At 18.4% G+C, this 25,000-nt stretch overlaps 8 protein-coding genes across 8 annotated transcripts in view; 1 reads left to right on the forward strand and 7 right to left on the reverse strand.

Moving 5' to 3' along the window:
- PF3D7_0102600 (serine/threonine protein kinase, FIKK family) overlaps positions 1 to 1,249 on the reverse strand; it is a gene marked incomplete at both ends in the record, with an annotated part of 2,209 nt that extends 960 nt beyond the window's left edge. The window contains 2 exons of the mRNA XM_002808554.1: positions 1 to 981; positions 1,148 to 1,249. The exon at positions 1 to 981 is cut by the window's left edge and continues 729 nt beyond it. Of these exons, the coding sequence (XP_002808600.1) occupies positions 1 to 981; positions 1,148 to 1,249 (1,083 nt within the window). The remainder of the gene's footprint in view (positions 982 to 1,147) is intronic.
- A 3,267-nt stretch (positions 1,250 to 4,516) lies between these two features.
- PF3D7_0102700 (merozoite-associated tryptophan-rich antigen) lies at positions 4,517 to 5,484 on the forward strand (the record flags this gene model as incomplete). Its single annotated transcript, XM_001350923.1, has 2 exons — positions 4,517 to 4,588; positions 4,726 to 5,484. The coding sequence occupies 2 exons, from the start codon at positions 4,517 to 4,519 to the stop codon at positions 5,482 to 5,484; spliced, it is 831 nt and encodes a 276-aa protein (XP_001350959.1).
- Positions 5,485 to 6,317: 833 nt separating this feature from the next.
- On the reverse strand, positions 6,318 to 8,141 carry PF3D7_0102800 (seipin domain-containing protein, putative; the record flags this gene model as incomplete). Its single annotated transcript, XM_024473203.1, has 1 exon — positions 6,318 to 8,141. One exon carries the CDS (start codon positions 8,139 to 8,141, stop codon positions 6,318 to 6,320), a length of 1,824 nt encoding a protein of 607 aa, XP_024328878.1.
- An 818-nt stretch (positions 8,142 to 8,959) lies between these two features.
- On the reverse strand, positions 8,960 to 10,840 carry PF3D7_0102900 (aspartate--tRNA ligase; the record flags this gene model as incomplete). Its single annotated transcript, XM_001350925.1, has 1 exon — positions 8,960 to 10,840. One exon carries the CDS (start codon positions 10,838 to 10,840, stop codon positions 8,960 to 8,962), a length of 1,881 nt encoding a protein of 626 aa, XP_001350961.1.
- Positions 10,841 to 12,085: 1,245 nt separating this feature from the next.
- On the reverse strand, positions 12,086 to 13,624 carry PF3D7_0103000 (vacuolar protein sorting-associated protein VTA1, putative; the record flags this gene model as incomplete). The annotated part of the gene is made up of 7 exons (XM_002808555.1): positions 12,086 to 12,153; positions 12,281 to 12,355; positions 12,481 to 12,597; positions 12,693 to 12,929; positions 13,017 to 13,115; positions 13,285 to 13,356; positions 13,513 to 13,624. The coding sequence occupies 7 exons, from the start codon at positions 13,622 to 13,624 to the stop codon at positions 12,086 to 12,088; spliced, it is 780 nt and encodes a 259-aa protein (XP_002808601.1).
- A 728-nt stretch (positions 13,625 to 14,352) lies between these two features.
- Positions 14,353 to 19,257, reverse strand: PF3D7_0103100 (vacuolar protein sorting-associated protein 51, putative; the record flags this gene model as incomplete). The annotated part of the gene is made up of 1 exon (XM_001350927.1): positions 14,353 to 19,257. One exon carries the CDS (start codon positions 19,255 to 19,257, stop codon positions 14,353 to 14,355), a length of 4,905 nt encoding a protein of 1,634 aa, XP_001350963.1.
- A 1,404-nt stretch (positions 19,258 to 20,661) lies between these two features.
- On the reverse strand, positions 20,662 to 22,219 carry PF3D7_0103200 (nucleoside transporter 4; the record flags this gene model as incomplete). Its single annotated transcript, XM_001350928.1, has 2 exons — positions 20,662 to 21,086; positions 21,340 to 22,219. 2 exons carry the CDS (start codon positions 22,217 to 22,219, stop codon positions 20,662 to 20,664), a joined length of 1,305 nt encoding a protein of 434 aa, XP_001350964.1.
- A 1,420-nt stretch (positions 22,220 to 23,639) lies between these two features.
- Positions 23,640 to 25,000, reverse strand: part of PF3D7_0103300 (conserved protein, unknown function) — a gene marked incomplete at both ends in the record, with an annotated part of 2,757 nt that continues 1,396 nt past the window's right edge. The window contains one exon of the mRNA XM_002808556.1: positions 23,640 to 25,000. This exon is cut by the window's right edge and continues 1,396 nt beyond it. Within this exon, the coding sequence (XP_002808602.1) occupies positions 23,640 to 25,000 (1,361 nt within the window).

Genomic DNA, 25,000 nt, shown 5'->3' on the forward strand with positions numbered 1-25,000 from the left:
ATTATTTAAGTCATTGTTCATATCCGGCTCATATAAAAATTTATAAAATTTTGGTGCTATACCCGGATGATATTCATTTAAAAATGCTAACACTACACTTTCCATTACAAAATTCTCCCCTACAGATAAATATTCTCCATCATATTCTTTCATCAAATCATATTGCTTTACCCATACATCAATAGGTACTTTTTTCATAAATAATTTGATTTCATCACCCTCCTCTTCATTATTATCCTTTCCTTTAATTTTATCACAATCATTACAATTTCCCATTTTTATTTTATTATCCACTTTATCGTCCTTCTCCTTCGGTTTTATAACCACCTTATACATCTTTTGACATTTCTCCATAACCCTAGAAGCTCCACATGTAGGTATTGGGGTCGTTTCCCAGTCATCATATTTAACTCCATTTATACTAAAATTTTTTGAAGAATCTAATAATTTCCCTAAGGATTCTCTACCTAAATCCCAAGTATAAATTATTTTTGAATCCTTTTCTTTGTTCATATTATTTATTTCATTTACACAATTTTTATTCATATCCCTAGATATAATATCATCATCAACTTCTTTAACATTTACATCCTTTATTTCGAATTCATTTTTTAATAAATCATTATTAACACTACAAGTATTATTTTGAATATTATTATCATTATTATAATTATTATCACTATTTGAATCGTTTTTTTCAATACATAAAGGATCACAACTAATTTTATTCCAAAATTTTTTTAAACCTTTTGTACACCCTACAAACAATTTACTTATTCCTTCACAATTATTTCCACGCCTCTCTTCACTATTTATAGCACATTTATTTTTACTTCCCCTAACTCCGAAATTATCAACATTAATATTATTAGGTTTATCACCTTTTTTCTCTAAATCTTTTCGACTTTCAGCTAAATATCGTGACTCATTCACGATTAATTCTAAATTATTAGTTTCCTTATCCTCCAAAACTTCGACATTCTAAAACAAAAAAAAAAAAAAAAAAAAAAAAAAAAAAAAAAAAAAAAATGATGTACATATATATATATTATATATATGTATATATTATTAAAAAGCTAATTTACATGTATAACCATATATGTACAAAAAAAAATAAAAAATTTAATATATATATATGTATTTTTACGTAAAAAAACAGATATAATATTCCCAAAAAAGATATAATAATAAATTTAATTAATATAGATCTTAAAAATAGGTTTTTTTTTTTTTGTATCATATTTAGCATTATACACAAAAAAAAAAATATATATATATATATATAAATAATATATATATATATATATATATAATGAGAAAAGGAATATGTACAAAATTAGGGTTAATTAAATTCTGTACTGTACATTTCAAAAATATACGATATAACACCTTTCCCCAGAGAATTTATAAACATACAAATAATAACATCATATCGAATTAGTTTTTTTATAAAAAATAAATATATAATATATACATATATATATCTATTTATTCTTTTGATAAATAGTAAAAATCAAAATACACATTAATTTGTATCATTATATATATTTCTAAATATAGGTTTACATTTTAAAAAATTAATATATATAATTATACTACATAGATTATGTCACAATTATCCAAATATCTATATTCCTAATAAAAAAATATAGAAAAATACAATATCTACATATATATATATATATATATAATCTATAATTTTTACAACAGTATATTTACTTAAAAAGAAATTTTTACGGAGAAATAAAATAAAATAATGGATAATGGAGAAATTTTATTTAAAACCTATAATATTATATAAATTCTAAATGTTTTAGAAAAAACATATATATATATACATAATAAAAAAAAACCAACAAATATTTACAAAAACAAGAAAATAAATATATAAATATATAATTTATAATTTTTACAATAATATATTTACTTAAAAAGAAATCTTTAAGGGGAAATAAAATAAAATAATGGATAATTGAGAAAAAAAATTTAAAACCTATAATATTATTTAAATTCTAAATGTTATAGAAAAAAAAAAAATATATATATATATATATACACAATAAAAAAAACGAAAAAATATTTACAAAAACAAGAAAAAAAAAAAATATATATATATATATATATATATAATATACAAAAAAAAAATCATAAAATACACTAATTAATTTATAAATAACAAAATATCCATTTTTCTATTTTTCCCTTTATTATTATAAAAAATAAAATATATGCACATATATATATACATATAAAATAAAATTTTCCTTAATTTAAAAATTATATAATATTTTGGAACTTAATTTTTTTTTTTAATGAATCCCTCTTATAAATATCCAAATTTCTTTTTATTTTTCCAACACAAAAAAAGTAAAGTGATATAAAAATATATTTTAATAGCATTATATAATAAAAAGTAAAATTATACAATATATTAATATTCTCATAATAATATTTATGTATATTATTTTACAAAAATCTCTCTATAAAAAAAAAAATATATATATATATATATATATATATATATATATATATATTTATATATTTATATTTATATTTATTATTCTCCCTTTTTCCTTATTTTTTAATTATCGAAAAATATATGGATAAATATTAAATTCATATTATAATAAAAAAAATTATATTATATATAATAAATAACATCAATAACATTTTACAATGTTTTTAATATTATTCTTAATTACATAGTAAAATTGTGACTAAAAAATAAATATTAAACATTAAATTAAATATGCTATATATTCAAACTTTTCATACCCATAAATGAGGATATGTATATTTTTTTTTTTTAACCTTTTCCCCCCTCCCCAATGATATTTTTTTTATACTATATATTATTATTTTTAAACCCTATATTTTTACGAAAAAAAAAATATATATATATAAAATATATATATATAAAAAATATATATATATAAAATATATATATAAAAAATATATATTTATAATATAATAATGAGAAAGTGGACACTTATTAAATAAATAATAATATATACCTTTATATTCTTTTATTATATATTTTTTATTTTATTTATCCAATTATTCATTATAATATACAACATTGACATAAATATATTAATGATATTTTTCATAAAAATAATTTATATACTTTAATAACATACAAACATGAATAACCAAATTATAAGAATAAAACAGTATTTTATTATCATCTTTATAATATTAATATTATATACCACTAGAAATATTTTTTTTTTTTTTTTTTTTCATTCAAATTTTGTTTCTTTCTTCCGCAAAATGAAAAAAAAAAAAAAAAAAAAAAAAAAAAAAAAAAAACATATATATATATATATATATTATGATTTAACTACATTTTGAAAAAAGGGAAAAAATATGTTAATTGTTAATGATTTTGGTTCTTTTTCTTCATTTTTTATTTTTTTCACATGTACTTTTTAAAAGATTCATTTCATATTTAAAAATAATAACTGACATATTATTTTTGAAGATACGGTTAAATATATATATAATTTAATTTTTTAATATATTAAACAATATATGATACATATCTATAATTTACTATAATATGTATTTCCACCACTATTGTAATAATTATATATATATATATATATATATATATATTCTTTTTTTTTTTTTTTTTTTTTTTACTTTTTTTTTTTTATTTTTTGTAATAAAAATGGCTTCTATTAATTTTTTTAAGCATGAAAAAAAGTAAAAATAATAAGTATATAGATATAATTTCATTTTACAATTTAAAATTATATTATTCCAACAAAATAAAAAAAAATAAAAAAAAATAAAAAAAAATAAAAACAAATAATAAAAAGGTTTGGTTCTCAAAGATATTAAAATTATATAATATTATAGATATAATAAAAAAAAATATATAACCCGAATATATACATATTAATATTATATATGTATATTTTTATAAAATATAGATTCTCATATTAAAAAGAATTAAAAAAAAATAATAAAGAACCATTTGAATTAATAATTATTTTTAAATGGTTCTATTTTTTTTTTTTTTTTTTTCTATTTTTTTTATTATTTTTTTTTTTTTTTTTTTTTATTTTTTTTATTATTTTCTTTTTTTTTTTTTTTTTTTTTTTATTTAAATTAAATATAATATAATATAATAAATTTATAAATTAATTTATTGTATAAAAATATAAATATACAACCCAAATATAATATATATATATATATATAATATATATAATATATTATATTATATTTTATTATATTTATATTATATATTGTATATTTTTATAAATATATAGATTCTCATATTAAACAAAACTAAAAAAATAATCAACCATTTGCATAAATAAATATTTATAATGTTCTATAATTTTTTTTGGTTCTGTCTATCATATAAATTTTTTTTTTTTTTTTTTTTTTTTTTGATTAAATTAAAAATAATATAATAACTTTATAATTTAATTTGCTATATATATATATATATATATATATATATTTATTTATTTATTTATATATTTATTTTTATACATCAAAAATGATATTTCATAAATGCTTTAAAATTTGTTCGCTCTCTTGTACTGTTTTATGGGTTACCGCCATATCATCGGTAATAATAAAAAATATATATATATATATATATATATATATAAATACATACATATTAATATATACATATACATATATATATATTTTTATTTTTATATTTTTTTTTAATTTTTATTAACCCTTCTTTATTTTTCTTAGATCATTCAACCAGACAAACAACAAGAAAAAGATGAATTAAGCAACAATTTTATTTCTACTGAACAATTACTAGATATCTCAGAAAAGTGGAAAGCATCAGAATGGAATAACATGTTTAACCACATCAGAAATGAATGGGAAGATTTTTATCTTGTGTTACAAAATGATGAAAGAAATATATTACAAGAGAAACATAGTAATTGGAATGAATGGATTCAACATTTAGAAAATAAATGGGGAAACATTAATGAAAATATAAATCCAGAATATAAAACACATTTATTACATATATCATTAACATGGAATGAAAAACAATGGGAACATTGGGCTTATAATACTTTAAAATATTTTCTTGAAAATGATTGGAATATCTTCATACAAGAAATTACAGAAGAAATTAACACACATATTGATCAACAATGGATAAAATGGCTACATGAAAAAAATTCCATGTGGCTATCCAATGATTGGATTATTGATGAAAATTCCTTCTGGGAAAAAATGATAAAACTTGATTCATCAAAATATGCATGGACACAAGACGTTAAACAATATTGGATTAAATGGAAAGAAAGAACAAATCATCAAAACTTTATGTGGAATAATTGGATACATAATAAAAACCAAGTAATTAATCATATGAAAAAAGATAAACTGGAGGATTGGGCAAAAGATAAATATGATTCCTTTAATAAATGGAGAGAAATCTTCCTTCAAGATTGGACAGCTAACCAAAAGTGGAAACAGCTAGCTAAATAAAAGAAAAAAAAAAAAAAAAAAAAAAAATTATACATACATATATATATATATATATATATATATATTATAGGTAATATACTTATCAGTTATTAATAAATATTCAAAAAAAAGTAATATCTCCATGACATAACAAAATATAATAGAACATGAAAAAAATATGTCTTGCATAATTATATGACATATATGTATTAATATTTTTTGGAATAATATTATGTATAATTATATATATATATATATATATTATATATATATTACAAGAAAATGTTTTTTTGTTTCTTATATATTTTTTTTATCACGTAAGAAATTCTTCTTTAAAAGAAAAATTTAGACAATATATATATATATATATATATATGAACATACATTTATATGATATATATATTTTTTTCTTTGGTACAAATAAAAATCATTTAGACGATTTTCCCTATCGTGTAATTTTTTTCTTTTTTTATGTTTTTATTAATTCATAATTATTTGTATTTCTAATAAATAATATTAAATATATATATATATGTGCCTATTTTTATAAAGCATAAATTATTTCTATAATTTTCCTAACTCTTTTTTGTATTAAATGTTATTATATGACTCAATCTCATTTATATTTGTAAGAAAATCATCCTAAGATTTTATAAGTCTCTCATATCTATAAATACCAAATATTATTTTCTATTTTCTTGGAATAAGTACTTTCAGTTTAAAAAAAAAAAAAAAAACTTATATAATTTTTAAATATATAACATATACATGTCATTGACAATAATATTATGTATAATATATATATATATATATATATATATATATATATTTTTTTTTTTTATGTTTGTCCCCTTTTATAATCCGTTTTTAAAATAATAATAACAACTCAATATAAAAAAAAGGATAGTGTTGAAAAATATCAAGATGAAGCTCAAGAAAAAAACAAAAATATAAAAGAACACAAAAGGATAATTATACATGTAATAATATATAAAATTAACGTAGACAAGAATAACGATAGAAGCTTTATGTATTTGTATCGGTGGGTATATATATATTTGAATTTTATAAAAATTCGTCGTATATTTATAATCATGTACTAATCGAATTTCTTTTGTTTTATTATTAAACATATTAAAAAAATAAAAAGGAGCATTTAAAAATAAATGTAATTTCTTTATAAATTCATAATTATTATTATTCATATATAATTTTTCATTTCTAAACATTACATTATTATTTTTATTAAAAATTTCAGTAACTAATTGAATAAAATTAAATTTGTCATTATATTCATTATTCATATAAGAAAAATTTAAAAATATATCAATTTTATATCCTTTCTTTATATTAAGTAAATTATCTTTTCCTGTTCTTTTCTTAAAAAAAAATATAAAATTAAAAGGATTGAAATTCTTATAAAACTCTTCTTTTTCTGAATAATATAATTTATTTTGAAATAGTATATGACCTCTTAAAATATTATTTTGAAAATCTTTATAAAAACCTTTTAATTTATTATTATATAAATAATCATTTCTTTTCCTGCTTTCCTCATCAATTCTATTATAATTGTAATCATAATTATAATTATAATCCTTATCATATAATATATTATTAAACCAATTACATTCATGAGAGCAGCAACAATTGAACTTATTTTTAATGCTATTTAATATATCCACTTTTAAAGAATCGAAATATTTTATATAGAAATCTTCTGACTCATTGAAATTAGACTTATCAAAATTTTTCATCATATTAATATTATTACAATTATTCTTTATATTACAATTATTATTATTATTATTATTATTATGATTCATGTTATTCATATAATTTATATGATTCATATTATCCATATTATCCATATTGTCCATATTATTCATTTTATTCATAATGTTATATCTTTTTTCGTTTTGTAAATAATCTTCTATAGGATTTTTTACCAATGAAAAATCTATAGGAAATACATACTTATTTTGTGGGATAAAATAAAAATATACAAAGAAATATACAAACATCGAAAAAAAGATAATCATAATATTTAACAACATATATATAATAAATAAATAAAATACATATTTCATATTATCATTACACACATAATTTCGATAATAATTTTTTACATTATTCAAATGTACATTTATATGATCAATGAATTGTTTTATAAATTTTAAAAATAAATCGCTAAAATTATCCAAACAATTAATATTATTATTATATCTGTTATTATTATTATTATTATTATTATTATTATTGTTGTTGTTGTTATGATTATTATTATTGTTATTATTCATATTATACATTTCATCTACATTCCTTTCAGTCTCTATTTTATTTTTATTTTTTTTTTTCTTTCTATTATATATGTATGAATTATAACCCGTTCTCCTTATATATACAAATTTCCTTCTTAACTTACAAAATGATTTTATTTTTTTATACTCATTCACATGTCCCATATGTGTTATCCCTCCCATGGAATTATTTATATTATCATCACTATTATCATGTTTTCCATCTACCATATTGATTTCATTATTATTCATATAATTGTTTTGTTCAAAACCCTCACATTCATTATGTGTATTATAATACCCTTCTCCCATATATTCATCATTTTTTATTTCCTTTACATCGCTGTTTTGAATATTATTATCATTTATATTGCTCATGTTTTTATAAAATAAATAAATATATATATATATATATATATATATATATATATATTTATATATTTGTGTATCTTTTTCTTGTTATTTTAAATTACGAAAGGGGAAAAGGAATTATGTTAAAAAGATATATATATATATATATATTTTTTTTTAAAAAGGAAATAGTATATATCAACATCCATAGCAGGGAAGAAAATAAATAAATATATATATATATATATATTGTATATATTTAATTTTTGTGAGTAAAAATAAAATTATTAGGGCTTTAAAAAAAAAAAAAAAAAAAATGAATTTAATAAAATAGCTCCTTTGGTATATAATATTACGAACATGGTATGATTTTATGTGTGTATTAAATATAAAAATATTAATGCGTCAATAAGAACATTTTAATTATATTATATATATATATATATATATATATATATGTACATATTTTTGTTTGATGATGACGAATAAGTTATTTATTTAAAATAATAATAATTAGAGGTTTGCATAATATCACATTAAAAGAATAAATAAATAAATATATATATATAATATTTTTTATTTTATTTTATTTTCCTCTTAGTTTAATTTAAATAAAAATGGGTAAACAAGCATAACACAACACAACACAACAATCTAATGTACGATTAATTATACATTAAATGTAAAGCATAAAAAAAAAAAAAAAAAAAAATAAATATAAAATAAAATAAAATAAAATAAAATAAATAAATAATAAAATATATAATACATATATAATATATAATATATAATATATATATGTTTGTATTTTTTTTATTTTTTTTTTTTTATTTTGAGAGAATACCTCAAGGTATCAACCTCTTGGGGTCCCTTGGGAATAAAGACGTTTTTCTAATATTATTCAAACCCAAAAACAACATAAGCACTCTCTCTAAACCTATTCCACAACCAGAGTGAGGATATGAAGAATATGCAAAAGAATCTATATAAAAGTTCAATTTGTTTGGATCTAAATTAAATAATTTAATGTTTTCCAACAATAACTTCATATCACTTATTCTTTGAGAACCTGATAAAATTTCTTCTCCTCTCATAAAAAAGTCATATGAATTAGATATTTTAGGATCATCTTCTTTATACATAGTATAGAAAGGTCTTAAAGATGATGGGAAATTTATTATAATATAATAATCTGTATTATGAGATAGTTTAATTAATTTTCCTAATTCCTTTTCTAAGTCTGTTGTTAAATCATATGTTAATATGTCTTCTTCTTTTAAAAATAATTTCCCATTTTTTATTAAAATCTTAATAGCTTCTTCATATGTGAAAATGGGTGTTTTATCTAACCACACAAAATCATCTGATGGGTACTGATTTTTAATTGTTTTAATAAATGTTTTATTTTTTTCATTATTAGTTAATTCTTTAAATATATGTTTAAACATAGAATCATAAAAATGGACATTTTCCATATAATCAAATTTATATGTCATCTCAATATCTAATGATACATATTCACATAAGTGTCTATAAGTATTACTATTTTCTGCTCGAAATACTGGACCAACTTCAAAAACTTTATCAAAACCTGAGTTAATACACATCTGTTTATATAATTGTGGGGATTGTGCTAAGTAGCCATTTTGATTAAAATAATTTATTTTAAAAGCATTAGCACCACCTTCACTACTTTCTCCCAACAATTTAGGTGTATGAATTTCAACAAAATTGTGCTGTAATAAAAAGGTTCTAAAGATATGACATATAACTGATTGTAAGGAAAAAATACTATAATTTGCATATGTTCGTAAATCAAAGCATCTGTTATTTAATCGATTATCTTGATTTACTTTTATTGTTATTTCATCATTCGTCTCTTTCATATTAGCATCTTTTAATAAAAATGGTAATTCTTTCATAGTTTTACTTAAACAAAATATTTTATTTATATGAATTTCATATTTTATATTTGTACTATCAATGGGTATCTCAGGTTTTTTAATCTCTCCATATATATCAACAATACATTCTAAAGATAAATTACTTACCCATTTCATCATATTCTTATCATTATTATTATTCTTTATATCTAATATACATTGAAGGGAATATAATTTATGCCTTAATATAATAAAAGCAATCGAACCCTTTGATCTAATATCATGAATTCTTCCTCTTACCCATATTTTCTTCTTTCCTAATAAATTTTCTTCATTATATGCATCTTTTACATCACCTACATTTTTATCAACACATATTTCTCTCTTCTCATTTTCACAATCTTCTGATTTTACAAAAAAATTATATATATCTTCTAAATTATATAATTCCATAATACTATCTGCATACTTTTGTAATGTACTTACTTTTATATACCCATAATTATCTTTATTTATATCTTCACAAACATAATCTAATACTTTTGCTGCTTCATTTTTTAAATTCTCTCTTTCCAATTTCTTAGCTAACTTTAATTCTTTCTCAGCTAGCTTTTTAGCCTTCTTCTCTTTCTTCTTATCATTCATCACAGCTTCTTCCGTAGCTGCAGGGGTACTACTCACAACATCATCCTTTTCCATTTTTCTAAGACCACATACAAACAAACCTTTTCTTACTAATATAAAATTTATATCCTTATTTTTTAAATTAAACAAATTTATTAATAATAAATATTTTTTTAAATAATTCAATCTACCATTCAACTGTAATAGGCAGTTTATCATGCTAGATTTTATGCATACATATATAAATATATAAATATATACAACATATATATATATATATATATATATATAATATATATAATATATATATATATATATTTTATTTATGTATTTAAAAAGAAATGCTAAAAAAATATATTATGTATAAGTATATTATATTATGAAGGGATATTTTCAAAAATATTAGGAGAAAATTCAAAAATTCTAAATTATCAAATTTTTACACTTGAATTTTATTTCATTTAAAAAAAAAAAAAAATATATATATATATATATAATATTTTATTTTAGTATTAATACATACAAGATATAACAATTATTATTTTAATATATAAAATAGTAACTAAATAAAATTATTATATAATTAATATTTATATAATCTATATATTATAATATATACATATAATATATATTTAATATATCCGTTTATTTATTTATTTATTTATTTATTTTTATGTTCATAATTCATAGGTAGAGATAAAAATGGGAAGAAAAAATAAAGTGACAAAAATAAATAAAAATATATAAAAATATATAAAAAAATATAAAAATATATAAAAATATATAAAAATATATAAAAATATATAAAAATAAATAAATATATACATATAATACATATATTATATATATATTACATATATATATCTTATTTTTAATACTTGTATTAAAATATTATATATATAATATAATATTATAAACACAAAAAGTATTTACATGAAATCATTTTAATATTTCTACAAGAAAAAACAAAATCTTAATTATTTCAAATTAATAATATTTTATTATATAAATTATATATATATATATAATATTTAACATATATAAAAATAACAAAAAAAAAAAATAATATAAAATAATAATAAATAAATAAATAATTCACATTATTTGTATACATTAATATATTCCTCATATATTTATTTATATGGATCTTTTCACCCGTTACTATATAATACTATATTTTTTTTATTAAAAAACAAAACGCTTAAAAAGGAAAAAATTATATTATTTGTCCACCTTGATATAATTTTTGTAATTCTATATATATTGTGTATTTATAATTAGGAAATGAAACAAATAAATAATTTTAAATATAAAATGTAAACTATATAAAAAAGGATATACATAAAATATATGTATATTATATATATATATGTGAATAATTTTTTTTTTTTACATTCATAAAATGTGTGTATTATATTATATATCCAATATTTTTGGTTTCTTCTTCTCCATTAAAAAAAAAAATTATTCTAAATATGAAAGGGATAATTTGAGCTCGCGTTTCGCTGTATCTCGGTCTTCAAAAATTAAAGCTATACAAAAAACAACATAAATGAATAGAAACATAAAAATAATTATATATATATATATATATTATGATAGTATGAAAGAAATTTTTGTATGTGTACAAATTATACATGTATATTATTTTTATTATACCGTTAACAGCATATTGGGCATGCTTTAGGCTTAAATTAAAATCTACGCTATCTTCTGTTCCTTTACTTTGTGTACCTAAAATAAATAAATTAAAAAAATATATATATATATATATAATGTTTATATTTTTTAACTCATTTATTTATATGATGTAAAAATATTTCACTTAAATAAATTTTATTTCTTTTAACCTAAAGTACCTATTTTTTCTCTTCCCTTATAATAATCATTATTATTTTCTTCATAATGTTCATATTTATCATTTGTTATTTGTTCCTCTTCTTCTTTGTCTTCATCATCAATCTTATTATCAACCTCTATAAGGAAATATAAAAAATACATATATATGTATATATTTGTATGTATGTATTTATATTTACATTTTTATTTATTTTTTTTTTTTTAAAAAAACCTGAAACAGCATCCTCATTTTTGGGTGAACCTGGTTCAGGTGTTATATTATTATCAAAGCATTTTTTCAAATATATCGTTTTATATTTTGCATACACATATTTTTTGTTTTCTTCAGTACTTAAATTTTTAAAATGATTTAATATTTCATAAAATATTTTAGATGTAAAAAACATTTGCAATGTTTTTTTTGTTATAACTTCATTCCTATCATTCTTATCAGCAGCCAAAAATAGTTCTACAAAAAAAGAAATTGAAATTGAAATTGAAATTAAAATAAGTGTATATTATTTATTTGATTTTTTATTTTTTATTTGATATTTACTTTCACAAAAATTTGACAAGACATTATAATCAAGAGAACCAAAGGATGGCCTCATTTCTTCTGCTTTATTTAAACATTTAATTAATACATTCTTCCTATCTAAAAATATTTACACATATATATTACATTTTGTAATTATTTTATTATATATATATATATATATATATATATATATATTTTTTTTTTTTTTTTTTTTTTTCTGTATTTTGGCTATCTAGCTATTTTTCCTTCATTCATTATTTTTTTTATTTTTTTGAAAAATTATTACCTATATCTGCGTAATTAACTTTGACATAATCATTTAACTTCTCCACAACAAATAAAATACATAAGAAAGAAACTATAACGTTATTATATATAATTCAATGAAAAAATATAAATGAATAAATGAATAAGTAGACAATAATAATATACCAAATATAACAATGTACATATATATATATATATATATATATATATTTATTTATTTATTTATATTTCTTCTTTTTAAAGATACCTAATGAATGATTTGTTTCTAGTTCTTCTGATTTTTTTATTACAAATTCAATCGTTTTCATATTAATTTTTTTACTTTCTCCTAAACTTGTATCATTTTGCCCTTCAACCATTTTTTGACATTCCTTTTAATAATTAACGAAAGGCAAAATAGACACAAGATAAAAAGAAAAACATAAATAATATTTATTATTTTTTTTTTTTTTTTAAATGAATTATTCCAATAAGTAAAATATACAGTTATATCTTTAAATCACTATTATTCAATTTTTATTTTGAAAAAAAAAGAAACATACTTATATTATATTAATATATTCATGTGATATATTAAAATAAATTTATATAAGTACATATTTTCATATAAATATTATCATGTTAATTATAAATTCAAAATAATATAATATATAAATAAAAATATAAATATTAATATAAATATAGTATATATTTTTAAAAACACAAATACTATTCATTAATTATTTATTTTATTTTTTTTTTACACGTCATGTAATATTATATATTGAACTTGTATATTTTTTTAAATAAATTTTTGTTTTCTTCAACAATGTATCGATTTTTTAAGTGAAAAACAAAACAAAAAAAAAGAAACAAAAACAAACAAAAAAAAAAAAAAAAAAAAAAACACAAAAAAAAAAAAATAAATAATTAATAAATAACAAAAAAAAATATATATATAAATAAATATATATATATATATTTATATTTACATTTTATTTACCCGTTTACAAAAAATGAAACAAATATGTACACATATAAATATTTCCTTTTCAGCCCTTTACTTTCCATGCTATCTTATAATACACATAATGAATCTATCCTTTCTTTACTCTTTAAACATTTTCAATATAAATAATTTATTTTCTTCGAAATCAATATGAATATCATCCAATAATAAATATCCTTGATAAGATGAAGCACCATCATCCTCATCTCTTTTATTTTGTATTCCTCTAATTCTACCCTTTGCATTTATTAACACTTCATTTAGGATAACAAATAATACATTTTCATCATCACAAGGTATGTAATGTTTTAAACAATGATAAAAAAAGAAAAAGTCAATTTGCATTTTGTATAACTTTTTCTCATTCATATGACACTTTCTTATATATTCCATATAATTTTTGAACACAATTTTAATAATTAAAAGAAGTATTTTATTAATTTCTGTTGGAAGATGTTTTCTATAATTCTTCATCTTCAACATGAATAATTTATACATATACATCTCTAAATTTTTCTCGTCCTTATTCATATCAAAAAGGAGGTTATTATTCTCCATAATCTGTTCTTTTCTATTACCATTTGACATTTTGTTATCCTCATTATATTCCTTATCATTCATAATATATTTCCTTCCCCTTATATGGTTATTATGATCAACCATATGGTTACTTTTATCTAACATATTGTTATTTTGAACAACCAAATTGTTGTCCTTATAAAGCACACTATTATTCTGTTCAACAATTCCTATATCCGTTCTTCCATTATTATTCTTCCCTAGTCTCATACATTTATCCTGTAAATATTTCTTTCCTAATTCTTGAAACTCTTCTTCAATTTTTTCATACATATCACTAAAAACATATTCTCTTTCCTGTCCTTCAAAATTTATTACACTTGCTGATTTATTCTGATATACAAAATATTTTAAATACTTATAAAATATATCTATATGTTTCATACAATATACAAAATTGTTACTAACAAGATTGCTTTTAGTATCTTCTTCATATGTGTCCTTTTCTACATATGATTTGATATGATTAGATATTGTATTAATATAATATGAAATAAACACATTTGTTAATTCGTTACATTTTTCATGAAATTTGTATTTAACAAAATTACTTATCCCTATAACATATTTCTTTTTTCTATTCTTATCATTAATATTTTGTCTTTTCTCTTCCTCATCCTTTGTCATCTTTATAATTATATTTTTTGTATTCCTTTCATGGGAATAATTATCACATATATTATTATTATGATTATTGTCGTATATATTATTATCATCATCATCATATATGTTATAATCATCATCATATATATTATTATCATCACCACATATATTATAATCATCATCATATATATTATTATCATCACCACATATATTATTATCATCACCACATATATTATTATTATCAAAATTAAACTCATATAATTTATTTTTCTTTTCCTCCTCACTATATGTAAACGTTAAATTTTTTATTTTTTTATCTTCACCTTTTTCATAATTTTTATTAATAAATATATGAGCACCATTCGTATATTCCAATCCTTGTTCATTATCATAATTAATACTATCACCATCCTTTAATTTTAATTTTTTATTTTTTTTATTTTCCTTTTCCTTTTCCTTTTCCGTTTCTTTAATAAATGGATATATATCCTTATGAAGAAGGTAATCCAAGCTACACCCCATATCTATCCTTTTACATCCATTAATTAAATCATTTGCTTCTTTATACATATCCGTTATAACATTAAATATTTTAGAAACACCTTCCCTTTTAATATTATGAAATATCCATACAAGACATAATAAAAAATATATTTCCTTTATCTTTTTTATCTTTCCAAATTTTAACGAACCCGTTATGTGTGTCAAAAAAATTGTATATTCCATCTTCATATATTTCTTTATTTCTACTAAAATGTGTTTCATATGAACATGATTCACATACACTGATGAATATAAATAATTCTTTAACTTTTTATAAAATCCACAAAATGGCTCATCCTTTTTCTTTCGATGTTTGCAATGTATTGTATTTTCTTCATCGATCATATAATATAAATTTTTATGTGTAAATATATTTTCCTTATCTTCATAAATGATATTGTCTGCAGGTTCGTACATAAAATAAGGAAAATCCTTACTAAGTTGATTATCGAAATGGGTATTACTATGAATATCTTCATTACTATGAATATCTTCATTACTATGAATATCTTCTTTACCATGAATATCTTCATTCCTATGAATATCTTCATTCCTATGAATATCTTCTTTACCATGAATATCTTCATTACTATGAATATCTTCTTTACCATGAATATCTTCATTACTATGGATATCTTCATTACCATGAATATCTTCATTACTATGAATATCCTTATTACCATGAATATCTTCATTACTATGGATATCTTCTTTACCATGAATATCTTCTTTACCATGAATATAATTATGATGACCATTATCATCACCCTTATTATTACTAAACGTAGCATCCTTACTACACTCCTTTTTATGTTCATCTTTAATATATTTTAATACATTCCCTTCTTGAATAAAACTACTCTTCTCATGTACACACACAAAATAATATATAAAAGAATCAATATGTCTTGATAAGGATTCTAAATATATAATTACGAAATTAAAAAAGTGCTTCACATAAAAATTATTTTCTAATTTTATTTCAACATAAAAAGGTTCAAAGTCCATAAAAGTTAAACATAACTTTAAGAGTATATAATGGCTTAATTCGTTTTTACTTTCTAAAATATCTATTAGCTTTTTTTCATCACATTTTTGAAAATATGTGTATAAATATATATTTATATGAAAGCATAAATTATAAAAATATAATTTTAATAATACATAATATATCTTCTTAATAAATCTATTCATATCATATAATATCTTATCTTTATAATATATATTATTATTATTATTATTATTATTATAATTATGACCATTTACATTATCTATCAACGTTTTTAATAATTTTACAATCAATTTTATGGGTGGATTAAACATATATATATAATCTATAGTTATTTTACATAACACTTTAAAAAATATATATACTAAAGCCTCAATAATTTTATTATCATCATCTATATTTAATAAATCATTTAATAATAATTTCTTACTTAAATCGAAAGATTTATGAAGATAAGTATATCTATCATTATTATTGTTTTTATTATTATTATTATTGTTTTTGTTATTATTATTATTGTTTTTGTTATTATTATTATTGTTTTTATTATTGTTTTTATTTTTATTATTATCATATGACATAACAAAATGTTCACATCGAGTCTTTCCGCTTTTATCTTGAAAGGATTCATCCAAATTATTAATTAAATATCTTAAATAATCAATATTATTATTTAAGTTTTTATCATCAGGATGTTCTCCTTCTTTATAAAAAAATGATATAAAGCAACCTTTATGTCCATCAAAATTATTAATAAAATTATTTCTTTTCATAAATATTTTTTCATAATTTTCTAATAAACTGAAAAAAAAATAGAGTAGGTGTTTATAACACAATATAAATATATTTTCGAATATATTGTTATAAAAATATTCCGTATTACCATTATTCTTATTATATTCATTTTTTTTGTTTTGTTTATCAATATGAAATTCTTGATAATTATGATCAAAGAAAGAACTCTTAAAATCCTGGGCTTTCCTAACAAAAAAAAAAAAACCATGGTTCTTTAAACTAAATATATTATACATTAAATATTTTAAACAATCTATTCTATTCTTCAAATATAACTTTTTTATTTCTTTTCTGTCCATACCATATGATAAAACCAAATTCAAACACTCAGCAACCTCTTCGCTCGACAACACATAAGAGTGTAATGATTCAAATGATTCTTCTAAATTATTATTATCAAAAAAATAAAAACATTTGTCACCTTCATCAACGTAATTTTTATTATAATCCATATGATTTTTGCTCTCATCCAAATGATGTACACATTTGTTATTATCCCTAATATCACTTTTCACATCGTTTTTACTATAACATTTTTTATCATCCTTTTTATGAGATTGCACAGGTAACTTACTTACATTTTTTTCCTTATTCAACTTTTTCAAAAAAAAATGACATGCGATGTTTGCTAAATTATTACAATCTAAATATAAATTTTGAAATATAACAAGGTCTTTATTCTTATGAAAAAAGGGAATGACCTTAATAAACATTTTCAATGATTTCATATATTTTTTTTCTAAAATATAAGAATACATATATTCTGGTATTTTCATTATTTCATTTATATGATTTAATAACTTTTTTATTTCAATCAAATTTTCTATCTTTTCATAATTTTTAAAAATATCATTATTTAGAAAATTAGATTCTTTATCTATATAATCTAAATGATTATTAATTTCTTTCATTTTATCTTTTACACATTTAAACTTTTCTTTTAATAAAACGAGAGCATCAGCTGCATTAATAAATTTATTGTAATTCTCATAAATTAAGGTTTGCATACAGCTATCATTTTGTTTTATTTCTTTATCTACCTTTTTCGATTTATTTATTAAATCATACATACTAGATTTTTCTAATAATTCTTTAAAATAATTATTTACATTAAAATTAGAGCAATTCATATCAAATTCATCTATATAATTCATTTTATCCATTACATTCTCTTCATTACATTGTTTTATATCATTCTCTATATTCTTATAATTTTCATCTATTCTTAAATTAATACTATTATTATCACTACTTTTTAATATAGTACTCTTTTCTTTTATATTTTCATCCTTATCAAAAAAATTATTATCATCAACCGAATTATTCATTTTACTTATGTTATTTATCCTATCTATATTGTTCCTATTATTATCACGACATTCTTCTAACTCCTCAACTTTATTTCTTGCCTCAAAATTGTAATAATTATATAACATGGAACTCACATTTTTTCTTCTATTATTTTTATTTTCCATATTATTCCAAGAAAAAAAAAAATAAAAAAAAAAAAAAAAATAAAAAAATAAAAAATAAAAAAATAAAAAATAAAAAATAAAAAATAAAACAATGAAATTATAAAAAATGAGAAATATATAAGAATAAAATTACAAAAAAGGAAATAAAAAATAATATAATTACAAAAAATTATGCAAAAGTTATTTTTCCTTTTTTTTTTTTTTTTTTTTTTCTCATGAGAAATGTGCAACAAAAAAAAAAAAAATACATATATATGAAAATAATCCACATAATATTTTGTGTAATATATATTTATTTTTTCCTTTAAAAAAATAAAATAAATAAATAAATAAATAAACAAATAAATTACCTTAAAAATACAAGCAAAGTATAAGGAAAAAGTTTACATAGTTATATCTTTATATATATATTTTTTTTTTTAAAGAAACAAATTTAGGAATGACTCCCAGGCGTAATAAAATAGTTATACAATGATTTATTGAAAATTTACCATGGCACATACGACAAATAAGGAGAATACAAATAAATATAAATAAATAAATAAATATATATATATATATATATATATATTATCATCATGAAATGTACCTCATTTCAACCTTTTTACAATTCAAAAGGAAAAAATATTATATATATATATATATATGTGTGTATATTTTTTATTATTTAAGATACCAATTTTACCATCATAATATAAATCAATCAAATAAATATCTTCTTATTAGGAGCTTCAAAATAAGTTTACATAATATGTGCCTTTCAAGACATATTCTATATTTTTATTAACAAACCTTACGTATATCAACTTCCTTCTTGTAATAATCTTAAAAGAAGATTAAATAAAAAAAAAAAAATTTAAGAAGGAATATAAAAGGTACAGGGTATATTTTTCAAGATATAAAAATTATTAAAATTATTCTTATCACATAAATATTATATATATATATATATATATATATATATATATATATATATATAATTTATGTGTGTAATCAGGTTCTTTCAATTTTTAGTATATTTTAAAAGAAAAAAATTTCTTTTATTATATATCCAATAATTTCATACTCGAACAAATATAAAACAAAAGAAAAGGAAAAAATAAGAAAAAAAAAAAAAAAGAAAAAAAAAAAAAAAAAAAAATACATATATATAAATATATATATATATATATATATATATATATATATATATATATCCATATTAATTTCAATATATTTTCAGTGCACTTTTTTTTTTTTTTTTATTTTTTTATTTTTTTTATTTTTTTTTTTTTTATTTTTTTATTTTTTTTATTTTTTTTTTTTTTATTTTTTTTTTTTATTTTTTATTTTTAAATTATATGCATTATGATGAAAAAATGTAAATTTTTAAAGTGATCTTTATATATTATAAATATGTTCAAATTACAAATGAATTATTGCATTACAAAACCATGGTGCTAATGCAAAACTCATTAATAGACATAAAGCACAGAAGGATGATGCCACAGCGATTTGTTTGGTTTTCTTATTTGATTCTTCAAAACAGTCTGATATTCTGGCATAACTAATATTGATCAAAGAACCATTCGTACCTCCTATTACAAATATTAGGAATGACAAAAAAGTATTAGAATATAAAAAGGATGCTTCAGTTAAATTCTTAATTTTAAAGGATAATAGCAAAAGAAGGATTCTGCTTAAACATAATATGGCAACATATTTTTGTTTAAAAAAGTTAAAAGCACTATAATAAACAGTCACAATGATATGAAATATAAGATCACTGAGTTGGTAAAGAAACATAAACAGGTATTTGTAATATACGTTCTTCTTCAGCTTATTCGGAACTAAAAAAATTAAAAAAAATAATAAAATAAAAATATACACACAAACATAAACATAAACATAAACACAAACATAAACATAAACACAAACATAAACATAAACATAAACACAAACATAAACATAAACATAAACATAAACACAAACATAAACATAAACATAAACATACATACATACATATATCTATCTATATATATAATATATTAAATATTTATAGACTTGTTTCATTTTCCTTTATTTTTTTTTTTTTTTGCTTACTCATGTGAGGATATATTATAGAGGTCACGAAAAATGAAAAGAATATAGGTATTAAACATAAATAATAATATCTTATTAAACAAGCTCCCTCAATTATATTAGCACAATTAAACATTTTTCCAACATTTTTAATTTTATTTTTACATTTACTTATCATAGAGACATTATTACTCTGGATATTTTCTGATGATTTGTTTTTTCCTTTTTCAACTTCACATAAATCATTCGATCCATTATATTCAATACATTTTTTGTTCTGTGCACTTTCTATTTTCTCTTTTTGCTCCTTGAAATATGGAGAATTATATTGTATAAAAATTATACAAACAAGTATAATGAATTCGATAAAAACTATAGTTCCTATGGATAAATATATTGTGTTGTAATATGAACTTATATTACCATCTTCGATAGAAAAATACGACATTATTAAATTTATAGCAAAAAAAAATAATGAAGAGAAACTAATTCCTGTAACCATATAACCATTGACTTTTAAAGGAAATAGCAAAGAATATTTTGTACACGATGAATACAAATAACCAATAAAAAAACCGATAATCCCGGATATACCATATATATAATATTTTGAACATTTCATTACACATACAAAAATTAATAATAATAATAAATTAAAAACATTTAATCCGTTACATATCATAATCCATTTAAAAGATGTAAATTCAAAAGTTAATTGTAAAAATGATGATATTATCATAAATCCTGATAAAAAACCCATAACCGTTATAGCTATCTCTTCCTTGTATATGTGATTAATCAAAAAAGATACATTTATTAAAATATGGGAGGGTAAACTCAAAAGCAAACCTATAAAAAAAAAGATAACCTTTATCTGGATCTCCTCGCTTTTCTTCAACATTCTGACCAATGCTATAAAATAATACAAAAGAAAAAGTATCCTCTATCTTTATATAAACTATTATTTATATGATTATGGTGATAACATAAATTATATGTACCTCCACAATAAAATAAAATAAAAAATAAAAAAAATAAAATAAAATAAATAAAAAATAAAATAAAATAAAATAAAATAAATAAATAAATGTTACAAGTATTGTAAATATTGTAAATATTGTAAATATTATAAATATTATATGTATTTATATATATATATATAATATATATATATATATATATATATATATATATATATATATATATATCAAATATTAATTTTAAGTTCTCAAAAGAAAAACATTAAATTATTAACTATAAACTATAAATTATAAATATTATATATATATATATATATATATATATATATATATATATATATATATTATGTTTTTTTTTTATATGCTCATTTAAATAGTAGTAATGTATAAATAAATACATACATTTATTTTTATATATATGTAATATATTTTTATATTTATGTTAGCTTTTATTAATAAATAAGGTATAATGTGCAACAATATATTAATACTTATAAAATTAAAGCAAAAAGCCTTATAAATATGTGACTTATAAATAATAATAAAATGTATATTATATATTATATATATTATATATATATAATAAAGAACTATTTTTATTTTATTATTTAAAATATATAAAATTATTCGATTAAATTATAATAACATGTTAGGGGGAAAAAAAAAAAATTGCGAATTACATTAAATTCTTAAATATATAATAAAAGGATATATACAAAGAAATATATAGAAAAAATCAAAAAAATTAAATAAAATTAAATTAAATTAATTTTTTTTTTTTAAATATTCACATAAAAAGAAGGAACAATCTTTTCATCTTTTTAATTTCTGCACTAGGTTCATAAATTTACGGCATAATTAATTTAATACCTTCTAATAAACATTGGGTATAGCAGGAAATATATAGCAAAAAAATTAACAAAATATCTAAGGGGAAAAAGAAATAAAACTTTTAAATAAAAAGTTTTTTTTAATGATATATTTTTATAAATAAATAAAAAAAAAAAAAAAATATATATATATATATATATATATATATATATATATATGTATTATTATATATATATATTTTTTTTTTTTTTTTTTTTTTTTTTCCTTTTAAGTACAAAATATATTTATAATATTATATATATATATATATATTTATATTTATGTTTATATTTATATTTATAATATTGTATTATATTCTTTGAAAAAAAGTTCAGAAAAAAGAAATTTTCATGAAAAAATTAACAACACATATTTACAAAAAAAAGAAAATTAAAAGATAATATATTTATATGTAGTATGGTATGGTTTTATTTTTATTATTTTATTATTATTTAAAGTAAAAATCAGTAGTTAATCCTTTTTCATTGTAGCAAAATACATAGCGTTGATTGCATTAAGAAAAATATTCATATTTAGATTATTTTGTTTAACATGTTTGTAGAGTTTTTTTAAATATTTTTCTTTATATATTCGTTGTAGTTTCCTAAATAAATAAAAATCCTCTTTTGTAAGAAATGGAAGTAAAGCACAATAATTTACATAAGGATTATGAACATTAAAATTGTTATTAATAGAAATAGGTATTATACTTGTATCATATAATGTCTCATATATATCTTTAAAATGATGTTGCAAATTTATTGAACATGTTAATAAATCATCCTGTTCATTTTGTATGTCTACTAAATTATGTAACGTATCCTTTTCTTCATGAAATAAATTTTCCCTAATATTTGTTTCGTGTTCTTTTCCGACATTATCATTTTCATTTATCTCCATATTATTATTATTATTGTTATTTGGTGCACTCATATTTACCCCTTGTATCTTTTCTTTTCGAGGTTCATAATTCGTTGGTCTACTACCATATTTAATATAATTATCAACACTTAATACGACATCTTTAAATTTTTTAAAATCCAAACCAATTTCTATATTTGTTTTCTTTTTCGTTTTCTGTCTTTTTGTATTTATTATTGTATATATAGGCTGTTTTCTTGCTGGAAAAAAACATGTCTTCTCATATTTATTAATACACTCCACATTAAAAATATTACCACTCTTTAGCTTTTCAAATATATTACCCACCTTCTTCTCGTTCATATATTCATAATGAAACCATTTCTGTAAAAAGGATTCAACAAATGAATCCCCAACATTGTTATTGTTACCTCTATTTAACAAACAACTACTTGTAGAGGGCATATTATTATATAACGTGTCCTTTGTTTTTTCATCACCCCTCATATATAAATCTTTAACTACATATATACCTATCAAACTATAAGACGTTTCTCCACCTACAAAGGATATTGGTATGATATACGTTTTGGTTTTGTTATACATACATTCGTTAAACTCATCTACCTCCTCTATCCCCTTATCCATATTGTTATTTTTTTGAATATTGTTATTTTTTTCCATATTGTTATTTTTTTGAATATTATTATTTTTTTGCATATTATTATTTTTTTCCATATTGTTATTTTTTTGCATATTATTTTTATATTCCATATTATTATTTTTTTCCACATTATTATCATCATTTATATTATTCACTTCTCCAGGATCCTCCTCTTTAACCCTTACCATACCTTCACCTTTATCATCATCAACCCTACCGGTAAGATAACTAGACATATTTTTAAACATATTAAGATAATTAAAGTGATCTTTTGTATCTCCCTTCACACTTGATTCTTCATATTCCT

The sequence above is a fragment of the Plasmodium falciparum genome (assembly GCF_000002765.6).
Source record: "Plasmodium falciparum 3D7 genome assembly, chromosome: 1".
NCBI lineage: Eukaryota > Apicomplexa > Aconoidasida > Haemosporida > Plasmodiidae > Plasmodium > Plasmodium falciparum.